This window comes from Colias croceus, chromosome 13 (assembly GCF_905220415.1).
Source record: "Colias croceus chromosome 13, ilColCroc2.1".
NCBI lineage: Eukaryota > Metazoa > Arthropoda > Insecta > Lepidoptera > Pieridae > Colias > Colias croceus.
The window spans coordinates 5,575,871-5,593,146 of NC_059549.1; the positions used below are offsets into that span (position 1 = coordinate 5,575,871).

A 17,276-nucleotide genomic window follows, 5' to 3' on the forward strand; every position below is an offset into this window, starting at 1 on the left:
TCAATTAGTCATTTTGTAGTGTCGTTTTACTGAAAGGAATAAGGTAATAAAACCAGATTTACCGATAGAGGTATGTAGATCGAAATATTATAGGTACCTATGTAATGTGTATAGTAGTTAGTTTTATGTGGGTTTTTTTTAATAGACTAGTAAATAGGTTTTTTTATTTTCATTAATTTTATCTAGACTGTTTAATTATTGAATTTAAATTTATATATTTTACACGAAATAAAAACTTGTGAGCAAACAAGCAACGAAAGTTGTTAATTCATTATTACATTTCTTATGTCATGAATTAGTTATAATTTTTAATGTATCGGATTTAAAAAAACATAGGGCCTATAATATAAATGAGATTATAATAAACTACTCCTGTGAAATGTGAATCGCGCTTTACCTACAACCACGCAAAGTCGATTTTAAAGCTTTCATATTGTGACTATAAATATTAGACTCGTACATAGAAAAATTAAATATTATTGTATAAATAAAGTGAAATAAATACAGACCCCTAAAACTGTAATTACTTTGTTTAACTAATGTAAACACTGGAACGGTAAGTTTAATGGACTTTTGATAGGAGGTTTTGTTTGAAGACTGATAAAGAAATAATATCACTTACTAAACATCAAGCATATAGACACTACTTGCATTGCTGAGTGGTAAGTTAAAAAGTAAATTATTTTTAAATTGTATTAACTGAGACAGGCCTAGCGTAGTGACACAAAATAAAAACGTAGTTACTTTTTTATCTATTTCTTGTTAGGTATGTACATTTATTACTTACCTAAGTATACAGGGTGTAATCGTTAAGTGTGCACAGGCGATTATTCCGTAACTATTACAGATATCAAAAAACTTTAAACTGATATCGAAAGTATCTAACCTAATGAGTAAAATGGCCATAATAAATTTTTAAAAATAAAACGAGAAATATCTAAAAAATTAACTTGAAACCCTCCCATACATTTAGTATGAGATACGAATATCCCATGTACATGGGTTAATCCAAAAGTAATGATAATCAATATTAAACAAGGTCATTACTGTTATAATAATTATGTAGTTCTCTAGATAGTCTTCTCACTAGAAAATATACTTCAATATTTTTTTTCCTAAACTTAAAAAAAAATACTGACTTCATCCACTAAAACCCCTCCACGCGGCCATCACTTCGCTGTCGTCTTAAAATAATTTATTGCTAAGAAAGTGTTTCTTGTGCCGAGAAAAGAGATAAAAGTAAATAGGAGCTAGATCTAAAAAATAGGGTAGGTATTAAAGCATTTGGAATGCCGATTTTTGAATGGCAGCCATCGCAACTGAGGCTTTGTGATCTGGTGCGTTGCTTGGTGAAACAGCGTTCAGGTCCGCAGTTTGCCATGTCTCTTTTCCTTACTAACCTACCGCAATCTTTTAATTTGGTCTGTTTAGTAAGAGCCCAATAAAGTGGCTACCTTTTTAAAATATTCCACCATAATTATTCCTTCAGCCAGCGTCCCAAAAAACTACCGTTTTAATCTAACCTACTGATTTTCACTTTGAATTTCTTCATCGTCGCTTTGGAAGCTCGCATCCAGGACATTGATTGTTTTTTGGTTTCAGCATAAACATGGTGAACTCGGATAACGTCCATGATCACAAAACGTGACAAAAAATTATCCTGATATCATTAAAAATTTAGAAATTTACCCTCTACATGTCGAATCGTTGTTTCTTCTTTTCGTCGGGAAACATTCTGGCACGCACGGTTCACATTCAAATTAATGTAAATAATTAGAAACGTGGCCTGTTGATATGATTTTTTTGTGATTACTTAGTGAATACATGAGCAAGCAAAAAACATTTATTTTATATTTTTATGTGCACAGGAAATACCCAATTATCATTACTTTTGGATCAACCTAGTACATTTAATATGAAAGATTTTAGCTTTTTCTTTCTTTTTTTGGTTTACTGCTTTAATTACTTCGCAAATTTAAAGGGAAGTTCATTTAGAAACTATAAATAGAGCTCCGCATTGTATTTCACAATGAGGACATCACTTCGAAAATCTGCTATGAATACAAAATGTATGGGATATAAAATGTATGGGAGCGTTTAATGTAACACTTTTGGATATTTCTCGTTTTATTTTTAAAAATTTATTATGGCCATTTTACTCATTAGGTTAAGTACTTTCGATATCAGTTTAAAGTTTTTTGGTATCTGCAATAGTTACGGAATAATCGCTTGTGCACACTTAACGATTACACCCTGTATATTTATTCTCATTCGGATCTGGATTGTGATAACAGACAATTCCACGAAAACTTTATTTATATCTGTATACCAATCTACGTAATTATAAATATCTAACATTATATCACGAACTTGAGGTAAATGCAATTTTATTCGTATAAAGACAATCACAGATACAGTGAAACTTGGATAAGTGGGACCGGGTTCAGTGAGAAACTTTTCAATAAATGTTTGAGTTTAAGTTTGAACTGGGCTATAACTGGGACTAATGTTTATAGATAGTAAGTTATATAGGTTTCAGTATCGTTTTGGCTCTGAATTACGCATCTGTTCGTGGGACGAACCAAACTTCTACATGGCCTGCGCATACGAGGGATTTTAGTCCCTGGCGGAGTCGAATAAAAACCGCCGCGGACTCAACGCACACGTATTGCGGAGAAAAGTACGCTATGGAAGCATTACAACGCGAACTAAAGTCCGCCGTGTGCGTTGCTTCGCCTAGTTACCCGCATTCTATTTCTTTCGGGAAGTCCCGCATGCTCCCTCGTACTTTTATCCGGTCCGCTCCCTGCATGTTCGCGGTTTTTCGGGGGACTTTTAGTACCTACTCGGTACTTTTAATCCCTCGTTTTCGTTACTCGATACAATTGTAAGTATATTTTAGCGAACAAAAAAGTTCGCAGTTGGTCTGCGAAGGCCAATATCGGGATTCGTTCTTCCGATTTACCTATTGTCATAGTACACCTCTATCTGAAACAAGTGTGAATTTTATATCCATCCAACAGAGGTCACTCTGTTACTGAGATAATATCATTTTATTCGTTCACTTACTTGTTCCCTAGAATTATATTCGAAAATGCCTTACTTAATTAATTTAAATTTTTGGACCACCATGACCTTCAGTTTTACTTTTGCTTTGCGGATGTTTAATTGAAAAATACCGAAATTTCAAATAAGGAATAGATGGCGAAGATATCTCTTAAACTTTCAAAAAAAAATGTAAACTTACAGTTTTGGAACGAAGTTTATTAACGCGTGTTGCGAAAGGGGGAAAATGGAAAATTTGTAAATGGAAAGGAAAATACGAAAATTTGTAATGACACTTTTAGCTATAGGTAGTTGTGCCGTGCCGAGCGGGCGTGCGCATGTGTCTCTGTCTGTCTCTCTCTCTCATAGAACTTCGCCTTCATTTTATTCGGATGTCCCAGGATGTCCCTAAGACAAATTTGCTGGCCCCTTCGAGCCTCACATAACCATGTTTCAGTCAAGTACAATTACCGTGGTACAAGTTGTCTTTGGTCATCAAGATCATAGATTAGAATACATCTGATCAAAATAACCCACAATGAAATACCGTAAAAACTATAAATAATGTGGGTACTAAAACACCAAGCATCATTTGTTAAAATATTGTTGAACATCCTGCAAGTAATATTTGTTGACAAATAAAATATTTCAAAAAGTACTTACTTAACTATAAATTAAAAATCTCGCAATACTAACTAAGCTTTTTATTACTCATTGTAGTAAGTTACTCGTGCGTGTAGTTGGAGTACTTCATTTAAATATTAAATTAATTCATAGTACAATATTTTTTAGGTTATTATCTGCCACGAGAATGTCGAATCCCGAGAGTTCACTAACTACAGTCGATAAAGGAGAAATCGAAAGACATGGCAAATTAACAGGGGATTGGTGGTCAGAGACTGGTATTATTCAACCGCTACATACCTTTAATGCAATCAGGTAATTAATACCTAATTTTATGTACTAGCAGTCCTAGCTTTCACTTATCTGCATAAATAATAGGCAAATACCATCTTTTATTTCTTCCGCTTTAATTCTTGGGACGAAATAAGAATGTATTATGACTTATCTGTCTATTAACACTTTTTTTTTTTTTTTTTTTTTTTTAAAGTGGGAACACTTGTCCAAATCTGTTAAAATCTAAAAAATATGAATAAAAATATTAGTAAGTATTTTCAAGCAGTAATTATAAGTTATCCGTTACCTACATAAAAGCTTTCACAGACTGGGCAATAAACTTTGTAACTTTTAAATACGATGATTCGAAATTATAGCATATTCAATAGGTTCGTTTTACGTATACCTAAATACGTAAAACTGATTATTACGGTGATCAACCGACATTTTAAGCTTAAATCCTTAAATCCAAATTTACACTAAAATTAATAAGATTATGAACAAATAATACTTAATTCTAAATGACTGTGAGTAGTAAGTATTGTAAAAAAATTTGTATCGTCAAATCTTCGGAAATGTGACAGCACCAACATAAAATTTCACAATTGCACAAAATCACGATTTTACAACGTTAAACTGCCCTTTATTTTTAAGTATCGTATGTACCAGAATCCACCTGTTTACGAATAAAAATGTTGGTGTTTTAACTATTCTTATTCAAAAATAATCTGACTGATTCTTGTGAGATTCCTTCTGCGAAAACATGAAATAATATTAATATGTAGGTACTACTGTTTAACCGACTTCAAAAAAAGGAGGAGGTTATCAATTCATCATTCATCATCAGTTTCATTCATCAGTTTTTTTTTATGTATGTACACCGATTACTCCGAGGTTTCTGAACCGATTTACGTGATTCTTTTTTTGTTCGATGCGGGATGGTGTCGAATTGGTCCCATAAAAATTTTATTCGGATAGGCCCAGTAGTTTTTATTTTATGAGCATTTTTGTCTGTATTTGTAAATGTTGCAAGTGCAAGTTTGAAGTCGGTTGTTTTTAACGCAGTTATATAGACTTGTTTACTTACTCTTCATATCATGATAATATCATGAATTATGCTGTTGTTTAATGCGCTTAATTTGAATATTTATTTTAAAATGTTTTTGTATCATAAAATGGAAGTCAACTGAATTAAAATATTCATTATAATCATATTTTTTAATAATGTAATCATATACTTTATATACTTTTTCCAGAGTACCGTATATAACAGACTGTCTTGTAATTGAATCGGACAAACGTAAAAGTTCAAAACCGTTGGCCAACAAATTAATATTAGATATAGGATGCGGAGGAGGTCTTCTCTCAGAGGTAAACTATTTATCCCTTTTCAAGCAACAGAAAAAAAAAGGTTCTTTATTCGCATTGAGATAATATTACTACGTATGTAGGAGACACCACGAACAAAATCTGTGCAACATTTTTTTGCTCTAAGTTTTAAAAATTATTATCTAGTTTGGTACTTACCGATGAAAGTTAATCCTTTGCACTTTTCCGTATTATTTGTGGAATATCGTAACACACACGAAGGCATATTTGATGCGTTTCACTTTAAAACAAATAAAAAATGAGCGTGCAGTTACGCCATATGGCGTATGATGAGCGAAACATAAGTGATGTAGGCGGTGTCGTCTCCATATGTATATTCGACTATATTTTTTGGGTATGTTACCTCAAAAATTTCGAGTGGTTGAACCGATGTTGATAATTTTTTTTAAAGCCTTGCAGTTGGTCCAATTTCAATTTTGTTCAGTTCTGACCATATTTACTTTAAAAATATTCATGATGATAGTAATATGTTTTATATTCTGTATTCTTTCTAGCCTTTGGCTAAACTAGGAGCAAAAGTCACCGGCGTTGATGCTTGCAGTTCTTTGATTGATTTGGCGAAAGAACATAGCGACGTGGATCCAGAAGTTGCAAAAAACAAACCGACATATTATTGCGAAAGCATTGAGGTACTTATAGGTACAATCTGCTAAGTCAATAAGCGTTTAATAGCTTCTGTGCAGTGGCTGTAGGGCTGTTTGTGTATGTGTACCGACCGTTCCGTTTCTTTCTAACTCGTGCTCTTTCTTACCCCCACCCCGCCGAAAACGCACATACCTACACCGCCCTACAGCTGTAGGGCTACTGCACACAAGCTATAACAATTATATTTTATATTAAACTTGTTGTAACTATACATTTCAGGAACATTCGCAAAAATATGCCAATTATTACGATGCAGTCATAGCTTCTGAAATTGTAGACCATGTCGCCAATGTGGAGCTGTTCTTGAAACATTGCGTGGAAACACTGAAGCCTGGTGGGAAAATAATAATAACGACACCAAATAAAACGAGGTTGTCGCAATTTTGTGTTGTATTTATGGCGGAAAACGTCTTGAATATAATACCAAAAGGAATACATAAGTATGCAAAATTCAAGTCACCGAAGGATGTATCCGAAATACTACATAAATGTAAGAAATTCATTATAAGATATTCAAATAAAGATAAAAATAATGATTTCAAACAATGTCTAAAGCCCTCATTAGTTGTAAATATTATTTCGGACAAAAGTTAACATTTCATTAAAAATAAGAAAAAAAAATGTGTGCGTGTACTAGTGTACACACGTAAGAAGTGAAACTTCCTTATGACCTTATTTTTCAAAAAATAATTTACTATATTATGCAACTTTACATAAATACGTCGAATCACGCGTGGTAGGGATAAGAAAAAGATGGCGCGTACGGAAAAATGTCACGCGTAACAAAAAATTGTTACACTAAATTTTTTTCCAGCCCCTATAAAGAAGTTTCACTTCAAAAAATTGCTAATGCTCCATACTTAAGTAGTTTGATCTCTCGATCGGTATAAGCTGGTGGAAATATTTCTAATGAATACCATAACGTTTAAATTTTTTTTTTCTGTTTTTGCAGATAATTGTCAAGTGAATAACGTTCATGGAATATTGTATAATCCTGTAACTGGTAATTGGTTCTGGTCATACTTTCAAACTATCTGGTATGCTCTGGAAGCGACAAAGCTATGCTGAAATGCTATATTTTTGTTTGTTTGTTTATAACAGTCAGTCCCTTATCGTTTGAACTATTAAACTTTCTTTTTATTCATTGAGTGTTTTAATAATATCTTATGTCAAATGAAACGTAGTGTAAAATCTGGTCAATAAGTATGACGCACTTGGTTAGGAGTACATAGGGTAATAAATAGGAATTGTTTTAAATTTTTAGAAATGCTAAATTAACCATGTCCAAAGTTTATGTAACTAGCTTTGGATTTGAAATTAAATATAAAATAGCTTTGGGTTTAGAAATTGAATTCTTATAAAATCAAAGGAGATAACTACATAAAACATAATTTGTAAATTTAAATGCATATTTGTAACTTACAATTATGACCTAGAAATTGCAAGCAAGATATTAAGATGCAAATGACCCAGATCAGTATGTAATGATAGGGATATACAACAAGTTTTCTGATTATGCGAATCTACGCATGATCAGAAAACTTGTTTTATACAGGCTACCTACGTATTCAAATTATCAAGATTTTATTAGATCGGTAAAACATATAGGTATTCTTAATTTAAACACCTATAAATTAAGAAAGTTCCATTTAGACCGCCTTTGAATTTTTTACCGATATAAACATACATTTTAATACCTATAGGTAATTAAAGTGAAAGTCAACATTGTTTCGATTACTCATTTACCTAATAATTGTGCGCATAATAAACAATAGAATGCAGGGCAGGGGATAATTATATTCATATTCACAACTCAGGCTAAATTCAACACTTTTTTTTTGCACTCGCGATAAGTTTGTGTATAATTCTGGTGAGTAGATACAAAGAAGTTAATTATCGCGTCATTCTTATATCTCAGTAACTCTGGAGTGCACGCGTTTGGATTTTACGTGAGTAGTTATTAGACTTCTTTTTTTTTAGCCTAATACCTACGTTTTATACATTTACTTAAGTTTTTATTTTGGCATAGTTAAATAAGATTTAATTCAATACATTAAGATCATTATTAAATAATAAATTAATTAATTAATATTTGTATTAGTATTTTGTATTATAACTAAATTTTTTTTGTATTGTATTTGTTTGATCACATTTATTTTGATTGGCTATAGATTTACCTCATCGTCAAGTAAAGTTATAATTTATAATTATTAAAGCATAGCTTAGATATTATAGTAAATTGTTTTATTTTTTACCGTAGGTACTAGGTGGGCCCGTAATTTTGTACCTACCTATTTAGTAAACATGCCATAATTAGGCAAATCTGTAAAAACTACATATAACCTTATCAAAATAAAATTAAATACGTATAGGATCAATGAACTGCCGGTATGATCTACATGTATCTGTATTTTTACATCATTATTGTGAATGAGAAACTGATTTTATCTTTACTATATGAGTTATAGAATTAGGTACATTAACCTCATTTGTGTACAGTACACAATAGTTATACATCACAAAATCTAAACAATCTGTGGTACTATTCAGAATATCAATTTACCAACCTACAGAATTTAAATAAACTGCGCCATCAGAAGTATACCTACCTATAACATAATTAGAATGGTCAATCTACATAAGTAAACCTGGGCAATTACATACTTAATTTAAAGCTTAGTTGGTATAAGTAGTAGATATTACAGTTACTAACAGACTAGTAATTGCCATTGTCTATTTTTATTACATTTTCTCATGAAATACACACTCATCCCATGATCATTAAAGGTTAAATATTCAATTGTATGTAGATATTTTGTCATGGTATGTAAGCACGAGTTTCACGCTCCTACTTTATAAGTTATAACACCTTTGGTAATACAAAAGTTAAATATATATTTTTTTTTTTTTAGATTAACCGGCAAATAAAATTTAGATAAAGATGGCACATTCGAGTCCTACGCTTACAACAGTGGATAAAGCAGACATTGAGAGGCACAGCAAAGTGAGTGACTGGTGGAACAAGAAGGGCTCTTTACGAGGTCTACATACCTTTAACAAGTTAAGGTACGTAATACTTTTTTTATGTCAGAGCAAGCAGGGGCAGAGTCATCTGATGTTAAGTTGGCACACACACTTGTAACACCGAAAGTGATAGTGCAGATGGAACTGATTTTTCCGTAGGTAATATAGATAACAACCATTGTTGTTGTCATTACATATAGCTGTTCACCCCAACGCCATTTGAATTAATCTGATGAATCTAAATAAAAACTTAAAAAATATGTCAAAAGGGCGGGCGAAAGGCTTTAATTTCCTAGCCTACTGTCTCCAGGCAAAAAAACTACCTAATGTAAAGCAAATGTTTATACTATGTATTACCAAATTATATTCCAACTCCATATCATTTGCATATTTTAATAAAAATTACAAATATTCATCCAAATCATCGTGTTTCTTCATATTTTATAATATCATATGTAACTTTCTTTAGGATTCCCTATATAGTAAACAACCTTATACTAACAGACGAAAAAAGAAACTCTTCAAAACCATTGAAAAACAAGAAAATTTTGGATGTTGGCTGCGGAGGTGGTATCGTTTCGGAGGTAATTATTTGTGTACCATAAATTAAATTGTAATAAAGGTTAATTTATGAATATGGAGACATGCTATGTTTTTATGAAAAAAAAAATTAAGAACAATTTGTTATCAATTGATGTGGTACCTAATAAAAAACACCTTGATATATCATTTGACACATAACATTTTAAATTAATTTGTTAGTTATAAAAACAATGATCATTTTACAGGCTTTAGCAAAATTGGGAGCAGAAGTAACTGCAGTGGACGCAAGCAGTGTACTTATAGAGATGGCCAAAAAACACACCGCCTCTAATTCGGAACTTGATGATAATAAACCAACATATCTTTGCACAAGTATCGAGGTAATTAATCTTATCCTATGAAAATGTATTTCTATAAAATTCATAGAATATAGAAAAAAAACAAAATTGATATTTCGATACCTACTTTACCTGCCTTTTTTTGTTAAAATAATCTTTAAAGCTTTACAATAATATATTTTTTTTAAATAGCTAGACAAGCTATTTTGTACTGTCTCATTAATCAACTGGATTAGTGTCAGTATGCGTCAAAAAAAACTGTCTGTGTAACTCATTGAGATAATATTACTACGTATGTAGGAGACACCACGAACAAAATCTGTGCGCCAGTTTTTTGCTCTAACTAAGTTTTAAAAATTATTATCTAGTTAGGTACGTCTCCGTATTATTTGTGCAATATCGTAACACACACTAAGGCATATTTGAGGTATCACTTTAAAACAAAAAAAAATTAACGTGCAGTTAAGCCATATGCCTTATGGTGAGCGGAACATAAGTGATGTAGGCGGTGTCGTCTCCATATGTATATCTCAATGGTGTATCTAAAAAGTTTCTCCTTGGCAGTTGAAAGTTGCCAAAAATGGCAATCATTTTCTTTTTTGCTAATCGTCGTCCTCGTAATTTAATTTTTTATCTTAAAATGCCTTTATTTTCAATTACAGGAGCATGCACAAACATTCGTCAACTATTACGATGCAGTCATTGCTTCTGAAATTGTAGACCACGTGGCCAATGTGGAGCTATTCCTAGACTCATGTGTACAAACCCTTAAACCAGGCGGAAAAATATTCATAACCACGCCGAACAGAACACGCATATCACAATTTTGTGTTATATTTATGGCGGAAAACGTTTTGAACTTGGTACCCAAAGGACTCCATCAATATTACAAATTCAGAACCCCTGACGAAGTTGGTGCTATACTGCAGAAGTGTAAGTAGTTACCGTACCGTACGTACCTACTTAGAGACCAGTGATGTTTCTGTAATCTTATAATAATAAATTTAACGATTTTTGCAAATATTTAAAACAGCAGACAAAACGATAGCTAAATGTAGGTTCTAGTGATCCTTGAAACATAACATAAAACTTATTCTAGCATGGGCGTAGCCACGGTGGGGCAGGGTGGGGCGCTTGCCCCACTCTAGCTTTGACCTGGAAGGTAGGTAGATACCTAACCAAATCTAAAAATTGAAGTACCTACTAACTACTAAGCTTAATATCCGTAAGGTGTTTTGAATAAGAATACCTAATTCGAATAACGAATTACACACGAAAAAAGAAAATAGCTGAGGCTTCTATGTTACATGAACTGTAAGAAAAATGAGTATAGTACCCCAATTAGTTGCCCCTTATAACTTATCCAATTTCACTTTTGTTGTGTTACACGTTATAGTTATATAGTTATATATTCTTTATTGCACACAATTTTTAATTTACAATACAAGGACATTAGAAGCAATTGGCGGCTTTATTGCTAAATAGCAATTTCTTCCAAGCAACCAGTACAAAGCATGAAATATACAGTTACAAATATGGGAAGATAGTGTACACATAAAAAGCAAATAAATTAATACAAAAAACATACAAATCAAAATAAACGGAAAAAAAACACAAACAATATCAAAACATTAAAAATAAAACACAACAAAGAAAAACAGCACAGAAAATTAGCAGGTTTGCAAATAATGATTCTTTACCATATTTTTAAAGGACTCAAGCGATTGAGCTTTCCTAATGCTGGTGGGTAGATCATTCCAAAGTTGCACAGCTTTAACAGTAAAAGAAGCGTTAAAAAATTTAGTTGAGTGAACAGGAACACGTAGCATTAGGTTATCATTTGATCGTAGGTTCAAACTCCTGGCAGATAAAAATTCAAAGTTATCTTTTAAATAGCAAGGAATACGAGGATCAAATAGTATGCAGTACAGGAGCGAGAGGACATGAGCATTGCGGCGGTGGCGGATGGGTAGCCATTTAAGCTGCTTCCGAAATGCTGTGACATGGTCAAATTTTCTCAACCCAAATACAAAACGCAGGGAAAGGTTCTGCAAACGTTCGATTTTATCGAGTTGTTCCTGGGTTAGGTTGGAAGCACGTCAGCATAGTCCAGAATGGGCAGCATTAAGGTCTGAGCAAGCATAACTTTGGTGGGAATAGGCAAAAAATTGCGCAGCCTTCTTAAACTAGATGCTGTCCAAAATACTTTTTTACTGATGTTTTTTAACTGCACTGACCATGATAGAGTTTCGTCCATATATAAGCCCAAGTTTTTAACCGATTTTCGGTAAGGCACAAGTCACAACGACGCCATCAATATAGATAGGTGGTAAGGTAGTCCAGTTGATTCTAGCCACCAGACTCTGACTACCAATAATGATGGCTTGTGATTTTAATGGGTTTAATTTGAGACTATGGGATACACTCCAATCATACACCTTGTTTAGATTGTTGTTTATATCATTAATGGCAGTGTTAATATCAGCTAAAGGCGACTGTGTATATATTTGAAGGTCATCTGCATAAAGATGATAAAGGGAAGTTAGGTGAGGCGTTAAAAAGTTAATAAATATAGCAAACAGAATAGGAGAGAGCACACCACCTTGTGGCACGCCAGTTGAAAAAGAATTATCGACAAGAATACGTTCACTTCACGTTCTACAACTCACTGATACTTTTTACTTTACACTTTTTTTTTCTAGTGCCTATACTAGAAAAAATGCATTCGCGAATGCCTTCGCGAATGCCTTCGCGAATGCCATCGCGAATGCCTTCGCAAATGCCTTCGCGAATGCCTTCGCAAATGCCTTGGCGAATGCCTTCGCGAATGCCTTCGCAAAGGGAACTATATTTTCTATCACCAAAATTTATATTTGTCATCAAGTTGTATCACCTAATAAATAGATCTATCACCACGAAATATTTTCGTTCTCAGATAAACAAAAATTGTTCCCAGGTATGAATTATCAAATTAATGTTAATATATGTGTAAAATAAGAGATCGATAACCAATAAAATTATATTGCATTACATGAATATAAACTTCGTTATTATAATTACAGTTTTGTTACTTATATAATAGCTCTGTGCTCAGAATGGTAGATCTGTCACCAAATAAATCGATTATCGATCCCTGACTGCGACTCCTTTTTATTTGATATTTTGTCACCTATACAGTAGTAACATTTTATTTCGTTCAGATAATAAATTAATAGTATTCGTTATCAATTTAATACATCAATTTATAATTTTAATGAAAAAATGATCAAAGGGGCGGAGACAAATTGGCGCACTTTAAAAATTGACATGTGCAAACATATTATCGGATTAGCCATACGCTTAAAGCTGACCAACCCCCCCACCAGAAGCAAAAAAATGCGCTTATCGGCCAGAAAAGAAAAAGGCCCTTCGAAATCCAAACCAGCGCCGATTATTCAGTGATTATTGTTTTTTAACAATAAATATTGATTATTTTAACTTAAATTAAGTGTTTTATCTAAAATTATGCTAACCATTAGCCAGCTATTAAACCAGAGCTGATTATTCAGTGGTTATTATTTTTAAGAATAAATATTGATTTTTAACTTTTAGTAACATAATATGATTTATTGGTGATCTCTTTAAATTAGTTTGCTTAAATACTTATTAGGACACACCTATTTTAATACATACAAAAACATTTATTTGGTACTAGACCTTATATCTCAGGATTTTAGGTGATTTATTGTGGAACTGATTTTGCATTGTTTGGTGACTACATTTTGGTGACAGATCTACTATTTTGAGGACAAACCCTATTATTTAAGAAACACAAAACTAATTAAATTGGTGATAGCTTAAATGATACCCCTTCGCAAATGCCTTCGCGAATGCCTTCGCCAATGCCTTCGCGAATGCGTTCGCAAATGCCTTTGCGAATGCCATCGCAAATGCCTTCGCGAATGTCTTCGCAAATGCCTTCGCGAGTGCCTTCGCGAATGCCTTCGCGAATGCCTTCGCGAATTCCATCGCGAATGCCTTCACAAATGCCTTCGCGAATTCCTTCACAAATGCCTTCGCAAATGCCTTCGCGAGTACATACTTGGTACATACAGTTGCTATTTACATATTATTTTTTACTAGCTTCCGCCCGCAACTCCGTCCGCGCGGAAAAATTAATTTTTTTTTCTACGTATTTTTCCGGGATAAAAAGTATCCTATTTTATGCCCAGGATAATAAGGTATAATTATACCAAGTTTCATCGAAATCGAACCGTTAGTTTTCACGTGATGACTGAACATACAGACAGACAGACAAAAATTTTTTTTATCACATATTTGGGCTTGGTATCGATCCAGTAACACCCCCTGCTATTTATTTTTTCAATATTTTCAATGTACAGAATTGACCCTTCTACAGATTTATTATATGTATAGATTGTTGCCCCACCTTGAGCCCATGGCTAGCTACGCCCATGTATTCTAGGCCTATTTTATCGAGTCACAGTACCTACTATAATATAAATTTAACTACAGTTTCATAGCTAAAACGCTAAACTTTAACTAAAAGTACAATTAAATAGCCATTTTAGTTGCTTTTTAATAGTGTATTTAACTACGTTGTCGTTAACTTTTATGTTAAATGTTTTTGTAATAATTCAAAACTATAGTTTAGTACTTAAAACATAAATAATATTTAAAATACCTACTTTTCTTTTTTTAATTACTCCGAGCTCAATAGAAGCCGAGGGGAGGTCCTTTACTGAAAGAGTAGAAGAAATTCGATTGCTCTGGCGGATTCACGGGTAGCAGAAAGGCTAGGCGTAGCCCCGGTTTGGCAAAAAGAAGCGGGTTCGAATCCCGCTTCGTAATCGAATATTTTTGAATGGCAGACATCGCAAGTCGCAACTGACGCTTTGTGATCTGGTGCGTTGTCTTGGTGAAACAGCGTTCAGGTCCGCAATTTGCCATGTCTCTTTTCCTTACTTCCTTAATCCTTAATTTCTAATTAAATTAAATTTTAATTAGAAATTAAGGATAAATTTAAATTATTCCTTTACGTCCTTAATCTTTTAATTTGGTCTGTTTAGTAAGAGCCCAATAAAGTGGCTACCTTTTTAAAATATTCCACCATAATTATTCCTTCAGCGTCCCAAAAAACTACCGCTTTAATCTAACCTACTGATTTTCACTTTGAATTTCTTCATCGTCACTTTGGAAGTTCGCATCCAGGATTGATTGTTTTTTGGTTTCAGCATAAACATGGTGAACTCGGGTAACGTCCATGATCACAAAACGTGACAAAAAATTATCCTGATATCATTAAAAATTTAGAAATTTACCCTCTACATGTCGAATCGTTGTTTCTTCTTTTCGTCGGTTAACATTCTGGCACGCACGGTTCACATTCAAATTAATGTAAATAATTGGAAACGTGGCCTGTTGATATGATTTTTTTGTGATTACTTAGTGAATACATGAGCAAGCAAAAAACATTTATTTTATATTTTTATGTGCACAGGAAATACCCAATTATCATTACTTTTGGATCAACCTAGTACATTTAATATGAAAGATTTTAGCTTTTTCTTTCTTTTTTTGGTTTTCTGCTTTAAATACTTCGCAAATTTGAAGGGAAGTTCATTTAGAAACTGTAAATAGAGCTCCGCATTGTATTGCACAATGAGGACATCACTTCGAAAATCTGTTATGAATACAAAATGTATGGGAAATAAAATGTATGGAAGCGTTTAATGTAACATTTTTGGATATTTCTCGTTTTATTTTTAAAAATTTATTATGGCCATTTTATTCATTAGGTTAAGTAACTACTTTCGATATCAGTTTAAAGTTTTTTGGTATCTGCAATAGTTACGGAATAATCGCTTGTGCACACTTAACGATTACACCCTGTATATTGATATGACTTTATGGTATGATTTTTAGATAGATTCCTTAGTCTACGCAGGCACATCCGCGGCCAGAAAGCTAGTGAATAATGCTGAGTTTCTTCTTTCAGATAACTGTCAAGTAAATGAAGTGTATGGACTATTCTTCAACCCGCTAACTGGAAATTGGCTATGGTCATATTTTCAACATATGTGGTATGCTCTTGTAGCAACTAAGTTGAGTATATAAGATTGTTTTAAATGAGAACGTTTTAATGTAAATACCTTTTATCTAAAGAGAAAAATCATAATGTAACGTTTGGTATAATACTATAAGAATAGGAGTTACCTACGTTATTATTGCTATTTATCTTTACGTGTTAAAAATGAACATTTTAAATCGTTGCCATTGTTCTCGTTTTTGTCGTAAATTAGCGACTTTTTATTTTTTTAAGCATAGATTTATAGATACCTATCTACTGACCGTTGTATATTTTATTATTAATGGGTAGTTATGGTGAAATTTGTAAAATATATTATTTACCCAATTGTGTGTGTAAAAATACATTGTTATGGACCGATATATATTTTTTTATTTACACAACAAAAAAAATCCTCTCCTTAAAATTAACAATTTGCTACAGCCAATCTCATTTGATGAAACATATATCATATTTTTAGCAACAGCAAGGTAGTCTCCCTTATCTCTTCTAGCCTTCTCTTCTACCTACCTATTATAATATTATCAATGCTTCTACCCTTCAAAGGTACTTTTAGTTTTAAATTTCAAGCAGACCTTAAGAAAGTATAAACACAGAATAAATAATATAAGTACTGGTAATCAATAAAATGTAATGAGTAAAAATATCTATAATATTGCTATGATATATAAAAGAGCTAGATACATTACCCGCTCTCTATTTTGGCAAGAAAAAACTCAGGTAAGTGCCCGAGTTTCACTTAGTCACGCACCATTCAGCGTCGTGGCTGGACGTTCTTTTTGTATTTTAATCGGCAGTTGTTATTACGAAGTACATGAGTGAGACATGTATTATGTCTCATGCGTGAGAGTGAAAGAGAGAACAACTGTATTGGTGATAATGCGTTAGTAAGTAGGTATGTATTAATTACGCTGTTTTTTAGTGCAATGATGTTGGCGTATGCCGCGTCTACTAGTATAATAGGTCATTGTAATATTGTTATAAAATGGTAAGGTTGGTATTTGCTATACCTAGTAGCTATTAAGAAAATGTGAGTATATAATAGGTATGTAAATGATACAAAAATACATAAATTGATATATCAACACAAAATTATGACTTCCAGTCTTTCGACTTATAAGGAACATCCTTAGTTAACTACTTGTTACACTAATTTTGAAAAAATATCTACGAATAGACCTTTTATCTATCTTGTATATTATCAATAATTACATCAACTTGCAATCTATAAATCAATATACAATGTGTATTTTTTATGAATATGCAAAACATGTTGTGGGTAAAGGCGGATTCCCACGGCTTGATTT

At 32.7% G+C, this 17,276-nt stretch overlaps 2 protein-coding genes across 9 annotated transcripts; both read left to right on the plus strand.

Moving 5' to 3' along the window:
* Nucleotides 1-569: 569 nt before the first annotated feature.
* LOC123696576 (ubiquinone biosynthesis O-methyltransferase, mitochondrial-like) lies at nucleotides 570-7,120 on the plus strand. Of its 8 annotated transcripts, none has more exons than XM_045642847.1 (6): nucleotides 570-662; nucleotides 3,838-3,984; nucleotides 5,199-5,313; nucleotides 5,826-5,960; nucleotides 6,196-6,466; nucleotides 6,929-7,120. In XM_045642847.1, exons 2-6 carry the CDS (start codon nucleotides 3,857-3,859, stop codon nucleotides 7,042-7,044), a joined length of 765 nt encoding a protein of 254 aa, XP_045498803.1. In that variant the 5' UTR covers nucleotides 570-662; nucleotides 3,838-3,856; the 3' UTR covers nucleotides 7,045-7,120. The 8 variants fall into 8 exon arrangements, with proteins under 8 accessions (XP_045498803.1, XP_045498805.1, XP_045498797.1 ...); XM_045642849.1 differs by lacking the exon at nucleotides 570-662 and adding an exon at nucleotides 718-736; XM_045642841.1 differs by lacking the exon at nucleotides 570-662 and adding an exon at nucleotides 3,492-3,611.
* Nucleotides 7,121-7,585: 465 nt separating this feature from the next.
* LOC123696577 (ubiquinone biosynthesis O-methyltransferase, mitochondrial-like) lies at nucleotides 7,586-16,331 on the plus strand. The gene is made up of 6 exons (XM_045642850.1): nucleotides 7,586-7,925; nucleotides 8,889-9,042; nucleotides 9,470-9,584; nucleotides 9,789-9,923; nucleotides 10,544-10,814; nucleotides 15,880-16,331. Exons 2-6 carry the CDS (start codon nucleotides 8,918-8,920, stop codon nucleotides 15,996-15,998), a joined length of 765 nt encoding a protein of 254 aa, XP_045498806.1. The 5' UTR covers nucleotides 7,586-7,925; nucleotides 8,889-8,917; the 3' UTR covers nucleotides 15,999-16,331.
* The last annotated feature ends 945 nt before the right edge of the window (nucleotides 16,332-17,276 follow it).

Excerpts from the sequence above, each read along its gene's own strand:
- LOC123696576 (XM_045642840.1), top strand. The coding sequence starts at position 3,610 with ATGTGGGTACTAAAACACCAAGCATCATTTGTTAAAATATTGTTGAAC. Across the intron at positions 5,961-6,195 it reads ATTATTGCGAAAGCATTGAG|GAACATTCGCAAAAATATGC; the intron begins GTACTTATAGGT and ends TATACATTTCAG. Across the intron at positions 6,467-6,928 it reads ATCCGAAATACTACATAAAT|ATAATTGTCAAGTGAATAAC; the intron begins GTAAGAAATTCA and ends CTGTTTTTGCAG.
- LOC123696577 (XM_045642850.1), top strand. The coding sequence starts at position 8,918 with ATGGCACATTCGAGTCCTACGCTTACAACAGTGGATAAAGCAGACATT. Across the intron at positions 9,043-9,469 it reads CATACCTTTAACAAGTTAAG|GATTCCCTATATAGTAAACA; the intron begins GTACGTAATACT and ends AACTTTCTTTAG. Across the intron at positions 9,585-9,788 it reads GAGGTGGTATCGTTTCGGAG|GCTTTAGCAAAATTGGGAGC; the intron begins GTAATTATTTGT and ends ATCATTTTACAG.